At 40.8% G+C, this 15,126-nt stretch overlaps 1 protein-coding gene across 1 annotated transcript in view; it reads left to right on the top strand.

Annotated features, from left to right (window-relative positions):
• Nucleotides 1-1,817: 1,817 nt before the first annotated feature.
• The window catches only part of trpc7b (transient receptor potential cation channel, subfamily C, member 7b), a 44,135-nt gene continuing 30,826 nt past the window's right edge, over nt 1,818-15,126 (top strand). The window contains exons 1-3 of the mRNA XM_069531921.1: nt 1,818-2,467; nt 6,691-7,453; nt 13,895-14,077. Of these exons, the coding sequence (XP_069388022.1) occupies nt 1,980-2,467; nt 6,691-7,453; nt 13,895-14,077 (1,434 nt within the window). The 5' untranslated portion in view covers nt 1,818-1,979. The remainder of the gene's footprint in view (nt 2,468-6,690; nt 7,454-13,894; nt 14,078-15,126) is intronic.

Genomic DNA, 15,126 nt, shown 5'->3' on the forward strand with positions numbered 1-15,126 from the left:
GGTCAGCATGTGTAGAGCATATAGATCACTTGTGATAAAAGACCAAGCCAGTGTTTTGGTGTCTCGACTCGTAGTTTGTACCACCTTTACAATATCACTGAAAGATTCCTTTTACATTTGTGTAATTAATCTCCCAGGTCTTCTTCACTAGATTTTTCTTTTAACCCCATCACTCCAATGTGGTAAATAGGTTTTGTGATACATCTGACATAAAACATTTTATCAGACCTAACTCTCTGAATCTACTTGAAAAGTAATTAAATTTACCTTTATTTTTTCTTAGAACACATCCTGGAGAGGAGCTTTGTCATTTGGATGGGACATGGAGCCACTGCAGTGAGGCAAGTAGTGTAAGTCTGAATAATGTAAAAACCTGGGTAGAGGTCAAAAGCGGATCAAAATCTTGTGTTCATGTTTGTTTTCATGTTAAGGTTGGGAACTGTTCACATTTGAACTGATTTGGTTCTGAATACCCCGTCCGATACACCAATGCATAGTGCAGACTTTAATATTTCCCCTCCCCTGCTATTTGTAGGTCAGTCTCAGCTGTCAATCATTATTTTCATCCTGTTTTATAGCATCAAATAACTACTTAAAATCAAACTTGCTGGATAATATAAACCAGTGTGATGAGAACTACCTACAATGATGAAAGCCATCTTTTAGAAAAATGTATTCAACATGTTCTTTGACTTTTTACTTTGGTTCATGGTGCTTTCAGCCAGGTTTCAGCCAGCCACCAGGGGGATCAAGATGATTTGGCTTCACTTGTGGGGAGCTGCCATGTTGTCCATCTTGATATAGTCTATGGTTGGTACCCTTTAAAGTATAAATTCAGTACCCAACCCTATGTCCTCTACTTTTTGTAACATATAGAGAATTTTCTTTTGCACTGATTATTAGGAGATTTATTTATTTTATTATTATTATTACAATGTCCCAATTATTCAGGACAAGCTACAGGCTTCATTCTAGATACTTTTGGTAACTTTGGTAATGTGAAAACCTGTGAGTCTTGTCTGATGTGTGATCTTTTGTAATCCGTGTGTGTGTGTGAGTGCCTGCGTGCATTTGTGCGTGCATGTGTAGATGCATTAATTCAAGGACAGGATCAAAGAGCTGGGTCAGGACTGGTTATTGTCTGTATGGGGGTGCAGGAAGTCTCCATCGTGACTAATGGGTCTCTGCCTCTAATTACAGGGCCAAACACACAAACACTAACAGAGTTACAGTCACACGCTGGATATGCTTTCCCTTCATATCTTCGTAAGACAGACACCACATGATGCATTATGCTCAGGTTTGTACACCTATAAGCATATAGAGTCTGTGTACACTATGTCCTCAGATAAACCAACCAGTGGGATTAGATGAAGTCTACTGTTAGCATTACATGTTTGTTCTCTGAAGCAATAACAAGATTATGTCAGTACCAGTAATTGGCCAACAACTGGTGGGCATGTTAACCCCCTCACTTCCTAACCTAACCTCCTAAGCTATAACTCAGCTGTATTCCTCTCGTCTACATTGTTCTATTATGGATCTATGATTAGTCTACAGTTTTGATTTGCTGATCAATTTGCGTAATATTTTTCAGTCTTTCTTGGGCAAAAAAGTGTGAACTGCCAATTTTATAAGTACAAAAGCATTTTCAAACATGCAGGAATATCAGAGTTAGACGTCCTGACCTGTGACAAAGGTTAATATAACATGTTTTCACTGTTAGGTCAGTGCAGTGTGTAAATTGAGCTATTTTGTGATGCTGCTGCCACTCGCACGTTCCCTTCCATTTTGTAAAGGGCTGGCTCCCTCTGCGCGCACTCGCTCTGCTCTCTAATTGGCGCGGGCACGAGGGTGAGAAGGTGGACGCTCGGCTCGTCGGGAGAAACTTGTGCAGCCGAAACTTTGACAAACATCGTTAAATGTCGGTCACTTAGCGGACGATAATTCCAAGTGTATGCTGTTGTCGAACTCTCGCCATGTCTGACGAAGGAGAAGAAAGCGACAGCGGCGAGAGAGCGCACCTCTCCGAGTCTCCCTCCCCGCCCGTGTCTCCGTGTCTCCCCCGCGGGTCTCCCTCCTCTCAGCGGCCCCTGGACTTCTTCTCCTCAGCTTCCCCGCTGCTGGACGACACGGACCCGCCGTACCTCGTCTCCCCGGAGTGTCTTCACCCCTCTCCAGAGAAACGGGACCCCGAGCACTCCCCACGTTTTACGCCACCAAAGTTCCGCGGGCGCACCGGGGATTCCGGCTCACCGTTCCGTTCGCAGCCGGATTTGTCGGTAGACGCAGTGTACGACCGCCACGATGACCCGCTTCCCAAGTGGAGAGGACGAGGCGCTGCGACCGCTGAGCGCTTCCAGCACCGCGGACAGAGGCTCCACCGGGGCCCGGAGCCGCCGGACCACGGGAACCACCACATCGTGGAGCACATAGACACCGAGTTCAACTCCGAGAGCCGGCAAGCGTGAGTCCTCCTGTTTATTACAACTTTCATTCACCCATACAGAGACATAACAAGTAATGTGACTGTTTCTCGGCCTTGAGTGGTCTGTGTAATTCATTCTGCCATTTGCAGATGTGCAAATAGGTTATTGCAGTTAGGAAATGGAAAAGTATTCTGCAGGTCGAGAGAATCAGGGGGAAATGATCCACCTGGGATGTCAACAAGTAGAGGCCACTTTTGGTGAGAGGAGAGTAAAGCAAGCAGGGTTTTTACTGAGCTATACACCTGTCTACCAGTGAGGCCACTGTACTGGTGACCCTCAGGTGGAGCTTTCATATTAGACACATTAACTGAGTCATACATTAACTTGTGTTGTTTCTATAACTTGTGAAATGCAATATTTGTATCATAAATGTATATAATAACTTATGAAATTATATATTTTTTTTATCATAAATGTCTATAATAACGTATATGAAATGATATTTTTTTTGTGTGTTTAGTTTGTCTGAGGCTATTTTCCTCATGTCATTCTGTTCAGGTGTGCCAGCCTGAAATTAGTGTCTTCAGGGGTTTGCTAGGCACCCATGTCCTCTAGTCGAGAGACAGCATTCTGATTGGTTCCTGTGCATGGATGCATTAGCAGGACTCAACAGGGATCTGTTTTTTGTGTGATACTCAGAGTTAATAGAAAGAAACCAGCATGCATAGTACATCCCATTATGTCAGACTCATCACACACACACACACACACACACACACACACACACACACACACACACACACAGACATTCATAAAACCCCTCACTGGGAATCTCTCAGCCATTGTTTCCCTATATAATCTCTTATGTGAGATAAGTGCTCATGTTAATTTGGTGCATGCAGCCGATTGCAGGAAACATCCTTCGAAAATCAGACATAAATTATGACACTTAATGGAATTCATGTTGCAATGGCAGCTCAGCAGTAACCATCAGATATTGAGAATGGCAGGCCTCAGTGCTGGGGCTTTGATGTTCCCTAGTCTGTCTCTTTGATACACCAGCATTGAGCTTTGCATGGAAAAGCAGCATGTGCTGTCAATGAAGCCTGACCAGGCTAAATGCTGGGCCGGTGTGAAAGAGAGGGTAAGAGAGGGTGAATGTGCCTGTTTCTCATTAACAGTGAGATATGGTGAGCATCTAAAGCTTTGATCTTAAAAATTGGCAATTTACTGCTTGACAGTGTCTGTGTCTGTATGTGTGTGGATTGGATAAAGAGAGAGAGCTCAGACAGTATGTCTTTTCAAGTACTCTGCTCATGCATGTGCACTGATAAAGTATTAACTCATTAGTTTGCTCTGTAAATATTCCTGCTGAGGCTAAACTTATTTTTCACTCATTAAAATTAGATTCTTCTGCTGTTATTTTGAAATTCTTTTTGCAGCTATTTCAGCCTGTAAAAGAAACATTTTTCGACTGCCATCCCAAGCATGCCATTTATTTTCAGATTGAAAATGGAATCACTCACAGTGAACATTGTCCTGTAGGCTTGATATTCCATTTGGATAGCTCATGTTAATAACGCTCACATTGAACAAGTCGCCAATTGTGTGTCAGACATTGAGGTTCTCCAAAGCACCTTGACACAGATGATAATTTAGAGGCTTTTTCACAATACATGCAGTTTATGATAAAGAACCATAGCTTAAGAACCTTGACCGGATGCAGCAAGGATTCTCTAATGTGTTGGAGATAAAATTGCAGTTGGAATCACCAGTATAGCAGTGATTCAAGATCCCGTCTCCCTTTTTCTGACAGTTTGGTTGTTAATAGGAGAAGAAGCTGCTCGCTCAGACAGGCTCTCTGACTGATCTGCAGCAGCCTCTGAGTTGGATGCACTATCAAAACGAGAGCTGTGTAGACTGAGCAACAACTGCACCAGTGTGGTTTAGGGGCTAAAGAATGCTGCATTTATCATAGTCAAATTCTTCAAATAATTAAGTATTAATAAATTAAATGTAAGAAAAGCTCTCTCTACAAGTCATTACAGCTTTCAGTGACTTATTCTCCAGCCAGTCAGGTTGAATCCACACCCCCTTAGTACAAGTTGGCACGCTAGACCCATATATATTTAGTTATATCTTTAGGAAGGGTTACATGTGGGTCAATACTGGACTTAGAGTCAACACACAGGAGAAATGGGAAGGGGTGGATTTTTGTAATGTGGGCTGTTCTACCTGCTGCATGACATGTAGTGTTCTTTTACACCCATATGGGAAAGTCTGGTACAACAATGATAATTCCTTAGGTTTGTGTGTCCAATGTGATGGACAATCACTCACACTATATAAGCAGACACACAAATGCACAATCACTCCCTCTCTCATTCATTTTTTTTTCTTGGTCATCACTTTGTCTCTGTTTCTCCCACTCACAGAAACACACAGCTTTCTCTCTATCTATCCATCTCCATTGTGTCTCCTTCCTCCTGTTGCCGTGACTGTAATTCCTCACAGAAATGATGTGGGTAAATTCTATTTCAAATCAGAATCACAAACAGTCGGAGATGGATGAAGAGGAAGATAGAGGGAGATGGAAGATGGCAATTCATTACCTGACTATATCTAAATGGGCTGGCAGCCAGACTGTCCCCTCATTCATAACAAATCCTTCAGATGCCTACAAATGTGTGTGTGTATGTTTGTGTGCGTGAGTATGTTTGTGTGTGTGTGTGTGTGTGTGTGTGAGAGAGAGAGAGGGGGAGATCTACCATTGATTGGCAGCCCAAGGCAAACACAGCTGATTGTGTAGATTGAAAATCAAGAGCCACAGACCTTTTAATCGCACACTTACAAACATACTCTCTTCTTCCCTCTCTCTTTTTTTGTCTCTCTCTCTCTCTCTCTCTCTCTCTCACACACACAGAGACACTCGCACACACACACTTCCACACTGATTCACACTCTCCCACAGTGCTTTCTTCATCTTCCACAACAACCCCAGGGAATATTGTCACTGTGAACAGGGATCCATTTTTATCGTGTTGATTCAGTGTCTAATGTTCAGTCTTCTGTGCACACACACACACACACACACACACACACACACACACACACACACAAATGCAAAAATAGCCTGAAGTACAAATGACCTCACCTGTTTTTCTAATTTCGTTGGTTTTATTGTGAGATTAGACTCCCCTTAATGTGTGAGGTCATTGCTACAATGAAAATTACACAAAAGTACAGAATTACATTGAACACCTTTGGGCCGTCTTTTGTATGGACAAAATAAACAGTTATTAATCTTAATTCATCCAATTTGGCAATTAGCTTTGATTCCTTTTAGTCCACTCAGTAAGAGTTCTCCCTGTTACATCTGAGTCGATTGAAATCATTTTAGCATTTTATGAATTGAATCAGCAACTTTGAATTGGTTACTGCATTGTGGACAATTAAACTATTCTGGACCTTTCCACCAACACTACTCCTGCTTGTCACTTCAGAGCTCACTCATATGCAGCACCTTTTGCACTACACCCACATTGTCATTTCATTTTTCCAGTCTTTGTACTGTGTAGGTCAAAAAGTCAGAGCACACATCAAGAGGGTCTTTGAGTTTCTAAATGAATATATTTTGCAGTAACAGCTGTGATTCCCAAGGGCTCTGAGCAAGATGCAGCTAGTTACATTTTACAAGTCCCTATTGGTGCAGAGGATTATTACCCTCTCTGTCCTGCTGAGATGTGACAGTGTGTAAAAATAGGGCTCCAATTGTGAAGAAAACCCAAAGTAGGACATATTGTACATACAGTAGTGAGAGATGCATGCATGCAATGATAGATGAAGACATATCCACCATTGCACAAGAAGACTCTTTTATGACCATTGACCAAAAGTGTAAGCCAGAGCAATTAAAGGTGACAGCTTTATCTCTCTCTTGCCAATTAGAGCTGTTGACCTGAGGTGGCCCCGCAGTGAGCTTTGACCCTGGTATTGGTTGATTGATCTGGACAGAGACCGATAGATGATAGATGTGTTGGGAGCTTTCTCTGAATCTGTGTTAAGCTTGTGTGCCACTAACGATTTTGTTTGCTTTGTCACACTGTAGTCTGTTGATGAAACTAATGATACGGTCTTGTCCTCTGTCCTCCATCACTTACTTTGTTTTAATCTGCCCATCTATTTAATCTTAAGTGTATTTCTCTCCTCCCTCCATCTCCATTAATTTAATCCTTGTTCTTTTGCCTCATGTCACTACCAGGGTGGAAGCCATGCATCGCCGGCACACCACGGTGAGGGAGAAGGGGCGTCGCCAAGCAATACGAGGCCCAGCCTACATGTTCAATGAACGTGGCTCACCCCTCACTGCGGAGGAAGAACGTTTTCTAGAGGCTGCTGAATACGGAAACATTCCTGTGGTCCGCAAAATGCTGGAAGAATCCAAAACGCTTAACTTCAATTGTGTTGACTACATGGGCCAGAATGCTTTGCAGCTGGCAGTGGGCAATGAGCACCTAGAAGTGACCGAGCTGCTGTTAAAGAAGGATGGATTGGCTAGGATCGGGGATGGCCTGCTTTTGGCCATCTCTAAGGGTTATGTTCGAATCGTTGAAGCCATCCTCGCCCACCCAGCCTTCGGTGGAGGTCTCCGACTGGCTTTGAGCCCCCTGGAGCAGGAGATGCGTGATGACGACTTTTATGCTTACGATGAGGATGGAACACGTTTTTCGCATGATGTCACCCCCGTCATCCTGGCTGCTCACTGCCAGGAGTACGAGATTGTCCACATCCTTCTGATGAAGGGGGCACGCATAGAAAGGCCACATGACTACTTCTGTAAGTGTTCAGAATGTGTGGAGAAACAGAAGCAGGACTCGTTCAGTCACTCACGCTCCAGGATGAATGCTTACAAAGGCCTCGCCAGTGCAGCTTACCTGTCGCTCAGCAGTGAAGACCCTGTGCTGACTGCTCTCGAACTCAGCAATGAACTGGCAAGACTGGCCAACATCGAGACAGAGTTCAAGGTGAGGCGGTCTCCGTGTCTTTCTGTACCTATTTGCAGAGATTTTTACTTTTTCAATCTACTACACTTTACACTCTGTTTAAAAGGAATTACCTTCTTTATGACACACTCACACACACACAATAACTTTTTGTTAAATTTTGGAACGATAGCAAATTAAAATCATAAAATCACCTTCAATGTCATTACAATGCTGGTATCATCATCTGCCAATGTATGGCTGGATAGGGAAATAGAATGAATGCAAATGTCAATCCATCTTTGCCAACCTTTCAACTGAGTCCTGCCAATAATTTGACTGAGTCACTAGACTCTCTTCTTGAATAGATTTCCCAGCATGCTTCCAGCTTTTTATTATTCTCCTCAACTACCTATTACTGGGGCAATCTTTTCTCAGGTTGTGGTGAAATAAGAATTGTGCAGTGGAACACTTGATGGAAAATATGATATTTTTGTGCACACACAGAAAAACGATTGCATACCATATACTGCAGCCGCTCAATCGAAATTCACTTCCATGATAATGCTGGCTGTGGAAAAACAATAAGATAAGGAGTGTGTGTGTTTCAGGTGTGCATGTGAAGAGGAATTTTAGTTGCTCATGTGTGAAATAGTTATTGATGTTGTTTGAAGTAGCTGGATCTGAGGTCTTTGACAGCTCTGACGTATAATGGTTACACAACGCACACACACACACGCACACACACACACACACACACACGCACAGACGCCCACACACACACACAAACACACCACAGCATCTTTGTATCTGTGGCTAAAACTCAATCAGTGGGGCTTCTAAATCTAAACCTACACCAGTTGGCTTCATTGAGAATATATTTAGGATACCACACTCTTTTACTGAAATTCACTAAACAATTAAACATTAAATCATTTACCACTCGTAAAGGAAAGAAGGGAATCAGAGGGAAGATTGAACTTTGAAAGATAAGCCAATAACAGACTTACTGGAAGAGACTGTACTGAATTAATTTAGTTTTTATTCATTCAGTTTTTTGCCATGTATTCTGAGAAGCACTATGTAAGATTGTTTGCATAAGTGCTATACAAATGATTATTAATAATTCAAATAGTGAACATTTTTACACCACAGACTTCAGCTATCCACACTGCTTTGTTTTCTGTTTGTGGCAATGATTATAGACATCCCTTGTACCCAAAGCCAGCAGAAAGCCTAAATGTAAATAATAATAATAATGATTATGTTGACTGTAAAATCAGTCATTTGGATAATCTATCATTCAAATTTTTTAGTGTTAAATATCAAAATATTCTGTCTCTCAACAGTTTTTTACGTTTCATTTACTGATCGGTGTAAAGTGCATACAAGGACAAATACTTAATTTTAATGAATATTTATAGAAAATTAGCGTGTGTCTTTGTCACTGCATATGATTATGTTTATAGTTCAGAGCATTACAGTAGAAAGTATAATCATATAGTTGAACCAGTAAGAAACAATGGTCGGATAACATTACAATCTCCATATCTTTGCTCATTTTTTCCCTTTGTCTTCCCATGTGTTGCTGCATTCTTTTCCTAATGCTCTGTTTGTTTCTATCTGTCCTTTCCTCCTTCTTTCTGCCACCTTTGTGTCTGTCATTTAGCTTTTCTGCTTGTCATTCTGTTCCCTGTCTCCAGACAAGTTAATGAGAGGGGCTCACCTGAGGGACAAGAGTTGTGTTGGAGCTCATCTGTCTCATTACCATCTCATTATCACCCCTCTGTCTCCCTGTCCCTCTCCGCGTCATCCTCTCATTACGCTAAAATATCAAATATTGTTAAAACAGTGTGATGATAGCCACAGACAGTTAGGTTTCATGTGGGGAATGAAAATCAGGGCATGGGTTGAGGCTTCTTGTCACTGAGAATTAATGTGGCATGTAAACAAATCAAATAGTACTTGCAATGCAATTAATGAAAACTTTCTGACACTCAAGCTTTTCAAAAGCATTAGAATGATATGCAGTCTTCAGCAGTAATGCCAGTAACAGCATGTTTTAAAGATGCAACACTTCAGTGCACATTTCAAACACACACCGAATTTTGTCCCATAAGCCTCTTAAAACATTCACTCTTTTTGAAAGTACAATTATTACCATTATTTTCATTGTATTTATATATATATATATATATATCAGTAATTATTCAGTTTTGCAGATTGAATTAGAAAATACTGCCTTTGTTTTCCTGGAAATTATACTTCAGCATTTTGGGGAATTCAATTATTAACTTTCTTGCCGAGAATTAGTGGACGACTTTCACTTTTGTACGGTAAACAGCCAGCAGCATACAAGCTTATCTTTGCGCAAAGATTGGAAACAACTACGGGAAATAAGGAGCCAACGTTATAATAAAAATCTACCTTCAAAAGTTCACAAATTAACATATTATAATCTTTGCAAAAACCTGGGTGTAAAAATGACAGTTTTGGGGTTTATGTGGGATTATATGCTCAACTATTTCTTGGCAGGTGACAGTAACTCGCTGTTATTGAATCGTTGCCGCTTCAAAGCTTGGCAGGTACCCAGGGGAGGCTTCTGGCTGTGGCGTCAAACTCAACAACTTGACATGAGAGTGATATAAATCTGCTCATGCAAGAGAGCAAATAAATGTATTCCCCAAAACTATACTACTTTAATGCCACTTATAATATCAGGAAACCTAAACCCATATAAAATGTCTAAAAGCTCACTGACATATGTGCTCTGATGCATCCTTTTAGATTCAAGAAGCTAATTATTCCAAACTGGATGCACATATTTCCATATGGGTTTGGTTTCCTGAATTTAAAAGCTGCCAGTACTCCAAATTGTGTGGCTTTATCCATCTACAGAATCCAATCTGGTGGAGGTGATGTGAACCGTATATGTGTTTTCTGTATATTTGTGCACTTAAAACTAGAAGTTAATGAAAGTCAACAAAGACAGACTGAAGCCAAGATAGGCCTTGGCTGGGCTGGAGTCAGGGCATATTAAATGAGTATGTATTGTACGTATTAATAAAGTATCATCAGCAAAAAATTGACAACTATGTCATTCACATATAATTCACAAAGCAGCAGACCTAGCACTGACCCCTGTGGCAACCCATGCCTGGTTGCTCGACCATCAACAGGCTTCAGAATACGAACCTACTGACTGTAGTTTATGGATTAGGATTTTATGATCATTGGTATAATATGGTTTTGAGAGGTCTGCTGTTGTGGCTCAACCAAAAACCAGACTGCTCTGGCGTCAGTGTGTGAGTCGATAAGGGTGTAAAGTTGAAAGCTATATCAACCAATGATTTTACACTTTTTGAAGTCTAGATATTGTGCATCAGTTTGTGATTTGTGGCCACTTTGTGCAGGAGTGCTACCGCAGTGCTCTTCCAGGTCGCTGCAAAAGGTTCAGATATGAGCTGAAGATGTGGACAGATGTATTGATCTAAATGTCTCCAGTGCTAAAGCAGGACCAGTAAGAGAGACTATCAATATCAATGCCAGATATTGGCAATTTTTTTTTTTTTAAATCCAAAAGATTTAATTTCTTTTTGTGATAATTATAGATTATGTTTCTGACACAGATGACAGGACAATGCTCATTGATGTCAAGGGCAGGGTCTCCAGAGGCTGGGTATTTGTGAGGTCTGTAATTATGATATCAATTCATAATTGTTGAGTTGAGGAATATTTTTGGTCTGGTGGGTTTGTCTACAAGTTAAAAATAGATTTGGTTCATCAGAGCTGTCAGACTGCCTGTCCAGATCCCCCATCTTTATTATTATTATCATGATTATTATCATATTAGAGTGCTGCTAGTCCTGCATATTGTTTATGAGGGTACAGCTAAAGGTACATCAGCACGTCCCTAATGGCCCAGCATTCATTTTCAAACACCTTACTACTCTAGACAGCCCATCAATCTCTCTTAAGAGCCTCTGGACACAGACACCAGCACCCTCCACATACCCTTGGGACCAAAAAGACCGAAAGAGAGACAATAAAGCAAAGGAGGTAATTTTTTACTACTCTTATTTCAAGCTAATTTTAGTTTAATTTAGTTTTTATAATACTCTTCGCTAAGAGACGGGCACACAGAGAAAGTGAAAAAGAACAGATGTGGTGGATGTCCACTGAAGTGCACACTCTTCTTCTTCTCATCCCTTTTACATTCCTCCCCCTCCCTGCCTTATTTAAGACTTGCTCATGTCCCCCTCAGTCCACTCATCTGAAACATTTTTCACTGTGCTCCACATTGCTGTCGCCACTTTCACTCTCACCACATTGTTCCCTTTTACTTCATCTCAGTGCCTGCGGCGAAAAACCTCATACATTGGGATGTGATTGGATTTTCACGTATGCAGTATGTGAGCGGTGACTGCGTGCATGTGTTCTTGATGTGTGTATATGCAAATATTATTGATTAAGAAAGCTCTCTCGCACCTGCACTACCCAGAGGCCCTGCCTTTCCACATTCCCAAGATTGTAATTGATTTCTTTCACTCACAGCGTAAAGGTAAAATACACCAAATGCCACTGTTTCCTTCTTCAACCCAGAGGGGCATTCATTGCTTTATGCCCAGATTTTGCTTTTAAATTTTTATATAACGATGGACTATTTAACTGGACTCATCCAACGTGCAGCTTGGTGCAATTTTTTTTTATGTGAGAAATCCAAGCCTGATAGGCCTGATTGTTAAATGTTATCACAGAAATTGCAGCTGTTTGGATTAATAGAGTGCCGAGACGCACCATCACAAAACTGATCGTCCCAATTCATATTCAGGTCACTGTCCAAGGACTGGAGGAGAGAAGATTGTATTCATGGTCAGTGGGTGCTCCAAAATGCAGCACAGACTCCCCATATATATACTGTATATCATACCTGCGTCCAGTGAAACATGGTCTAAAAGAAGTGGTGGTCTCACAAAGTGTCAATGATAAAGATTTGGCTCTTGTTTTGGTGAAAGTGGGCAATATCAACACATTGTAACGGTGTGTTTTAACACAGTACAAAAAAGGTGCTGAATGCATCATGAAAATGCCAGAAACTGTTGAGGAGGAACACATCAATGAAGGAGAGCAAGGGAGGTGGTGTTGGGAGGAGAGAAGGTTGGAAAATGAATTGTTTTCGGGGTTGAAACCATTGGTTCCAGTTGTAAAAACTCAATTCAATGTTTGCATTTGCATTGGCTCAATAAAATACATAACGTAGAAGGAGGTCCTGAAACAAAATGTCTTTTCTTACTTGTGCCCAGAAGTTGTGATGTTGTAGAGACAAGACAAAAACGTTTTGACTTCAAGGGCAGAGGACAGAGGTGGCATCATTGTATTTATTTGTAATTCTCTAAAAATCAAATTTTCTTCATAATCTATGGAGTGCAGCTGCAGTATTAGCTCCACTGCAGTAAGACAATCAAGTTTTATGTTTCAATAATGTTTAATTTCAGTTCATAATAAACTGAGGGAACTATCCACTCAATGGCTCACAGGCAGATAATAGAATGAGAAAAGAATACTGCAAACTCAAACTCATCTGTTTCAACTTACAAACAGCAGCATTTCATTTTTGATAATGTTGACATATGTTAAGATTTTGATCATATTGTAAATGTTAGGTTAACTTCTTATACCAAAGAATTCTGTTTGCCAAAATGTTTTTAAGTTGAAATAAATTCATTTGCGTTATGAGCGTGCAGCTTTTTATTGTCTTTTATTCCATTCAATTGATACCCATCTGTTGAAATGTGAAAACGTTTGCAGAATAAAATGCAAATCAGTGTTTCCATCCACTGTTATTCATATTGTTAAGTCAGTGCAAGAGGACTGCAGCAGTATCTCTTCTATTCCTCTGTTAAATCCACAGTGTTCATTTGTTTCTTCCCATAGGAAGACTGTTATGTTCATTGAATGACTTTGAAAAGCCTCCTGTGTTCACACTTGACTGTTTTTCTCAACTTTTTGGTAATTTTCTTGGACAACTTTTTGATATTTATACTTCTTTGTCTCTTTGGAGTAATGGTGACTGTCTATTGTCGACTGATCTACCCCTCTGAGAGGACTCTTAATCCTTGATTTATTTTGATATCACTTGTGTTGCTTCCTGTCTTTGTGTAGTTTTTCCGCTTTGTGATTGTCTGGCCTTTCTGATGCGTCTCATCCGTGTCCAATTATCGCTGCCTCCCCTGTGTATTTACTCTCTGTGCTCCCAGTCTTCTGGGTCAGTAAAGCTCTCTGTTGTTCCTTCATACCTCTGATTAGTTTCGTTGTTGAATTCTCTGCATCTGTCTGACTTTTAGGAAGAACTTTTCAAAACAAGGGGGGGGGGGACGCCAATATGATGACTCTTGCTTGGTCATCATAATAATGATGGTGCGTTTTCTGTAAGCAGCTGACAAAAAATTGTCTTTTAACTGGAGCTGATTTTCTTTTCTGCAGAATGACTACCGTAAGCTGTCCATGCAATGTAAGGACTTTGTGGTGGGTGTGCTGGACCTTTGTCGGAACACAGAGGAAGTGGAGGCCATACTGAACGGTGATGTTGAACACTGCCCCCCAAGGCCCTACAACCGACCCTGCCTCAGTCGTATCAAACTGTCCATCAAGTACGAAGTCAAAAAGGTAAGATGGCAAAAAAAACATATCAGTTAGAGTTTACATTGAGAGTTTACATTTTGTGAAAATGCACACCCTAAAATCTGCACTGTATTCATGTCTAAGTCCAGTTTCCTCAACAATTATTAAACTCAACGGTAAAGGGGTTTTCTTGACAGATGTGTAAATTGCATGAAGCATTAAAGAAGAATCACAGGCAGAGATATTGTCACATTTAGTCTCTAAGAATGGTGAAGCTCTAATAACACTAGTCCCACACAAATAAACTCCCTGCCTGAAAAAAGCCAGTGTTATCCAAGCTCAGCACTCCCATACTGTAACGCAGGATGAATTGATGCTCATAGGTTATAAAATGCACTGACAGACCAGCTGATTTTGTTAAATCAAATATGAGAAGTTGTCAGAAGAGCCACATGTCCACCCTGCCAAGAGTCCTTTAGTAATTTAATTTCTTCATCCTTTGTTTATCCAGGGATTTCCTACTGAGATATAATATCTCTTGATCAATATGATCCTTCATCCATACCAGCTAGCTGATATCTCTGTGAAGGAAGAGAAACTTAAGCGCATATAAATAAAAAATCATGTCACGTTTCAAAGTTGTTTTTAAATGCTGGTTTTAATAACCCCCTCAAATGTAAATCAGATTTTCAATATGCCTCATAATTTAATATTATTCAAGGAGGATTAACACACAGGAATAACAAAACAATTTTACGGCAGTGATTTACATCTAACTTGACTCATTTCTGTGTGTGAGTGTGTATGTGAGTGAGCAAGTGTCTATGAGCCATTTTGTTTACGTATGCATGTATAGTATGTGTGTGTATTTTTGTGTGCGTGTGGCCTCAGAGGGCCCTATGTAAACAACAGACTGGCCTCTGTGTCAGAGAGTTAATCCCTGCTGAGCAGAGGTGTTCTTACTAAATGTCAAACCAAATCCCTTTTCCCCATTTCACCCTGACATTTCTCTCTTTCACACACACACACACACACACACACATGAACACGCACACGCACGCACACACACTCGCTCCTGTTTGACCTTTGTGTGC

Source organism: Paralichthys olivaceus, chromosome 9 (assembly GCF_024713975.1).
Source record: "Paralichthys olivaceus isolate ysfri-2021 chromosome 9, ASM2471397v2, whole genome shotgun sequence".
In the NCBI taxonomy this organism is placed as follows: domain Eukaryota; kingdom Metazoa; phylum Chordata; class Actinopteri; order Pleuronectiformes; family Paralichthyidae; genus Paralichthys; species Paralichthys olivaceus.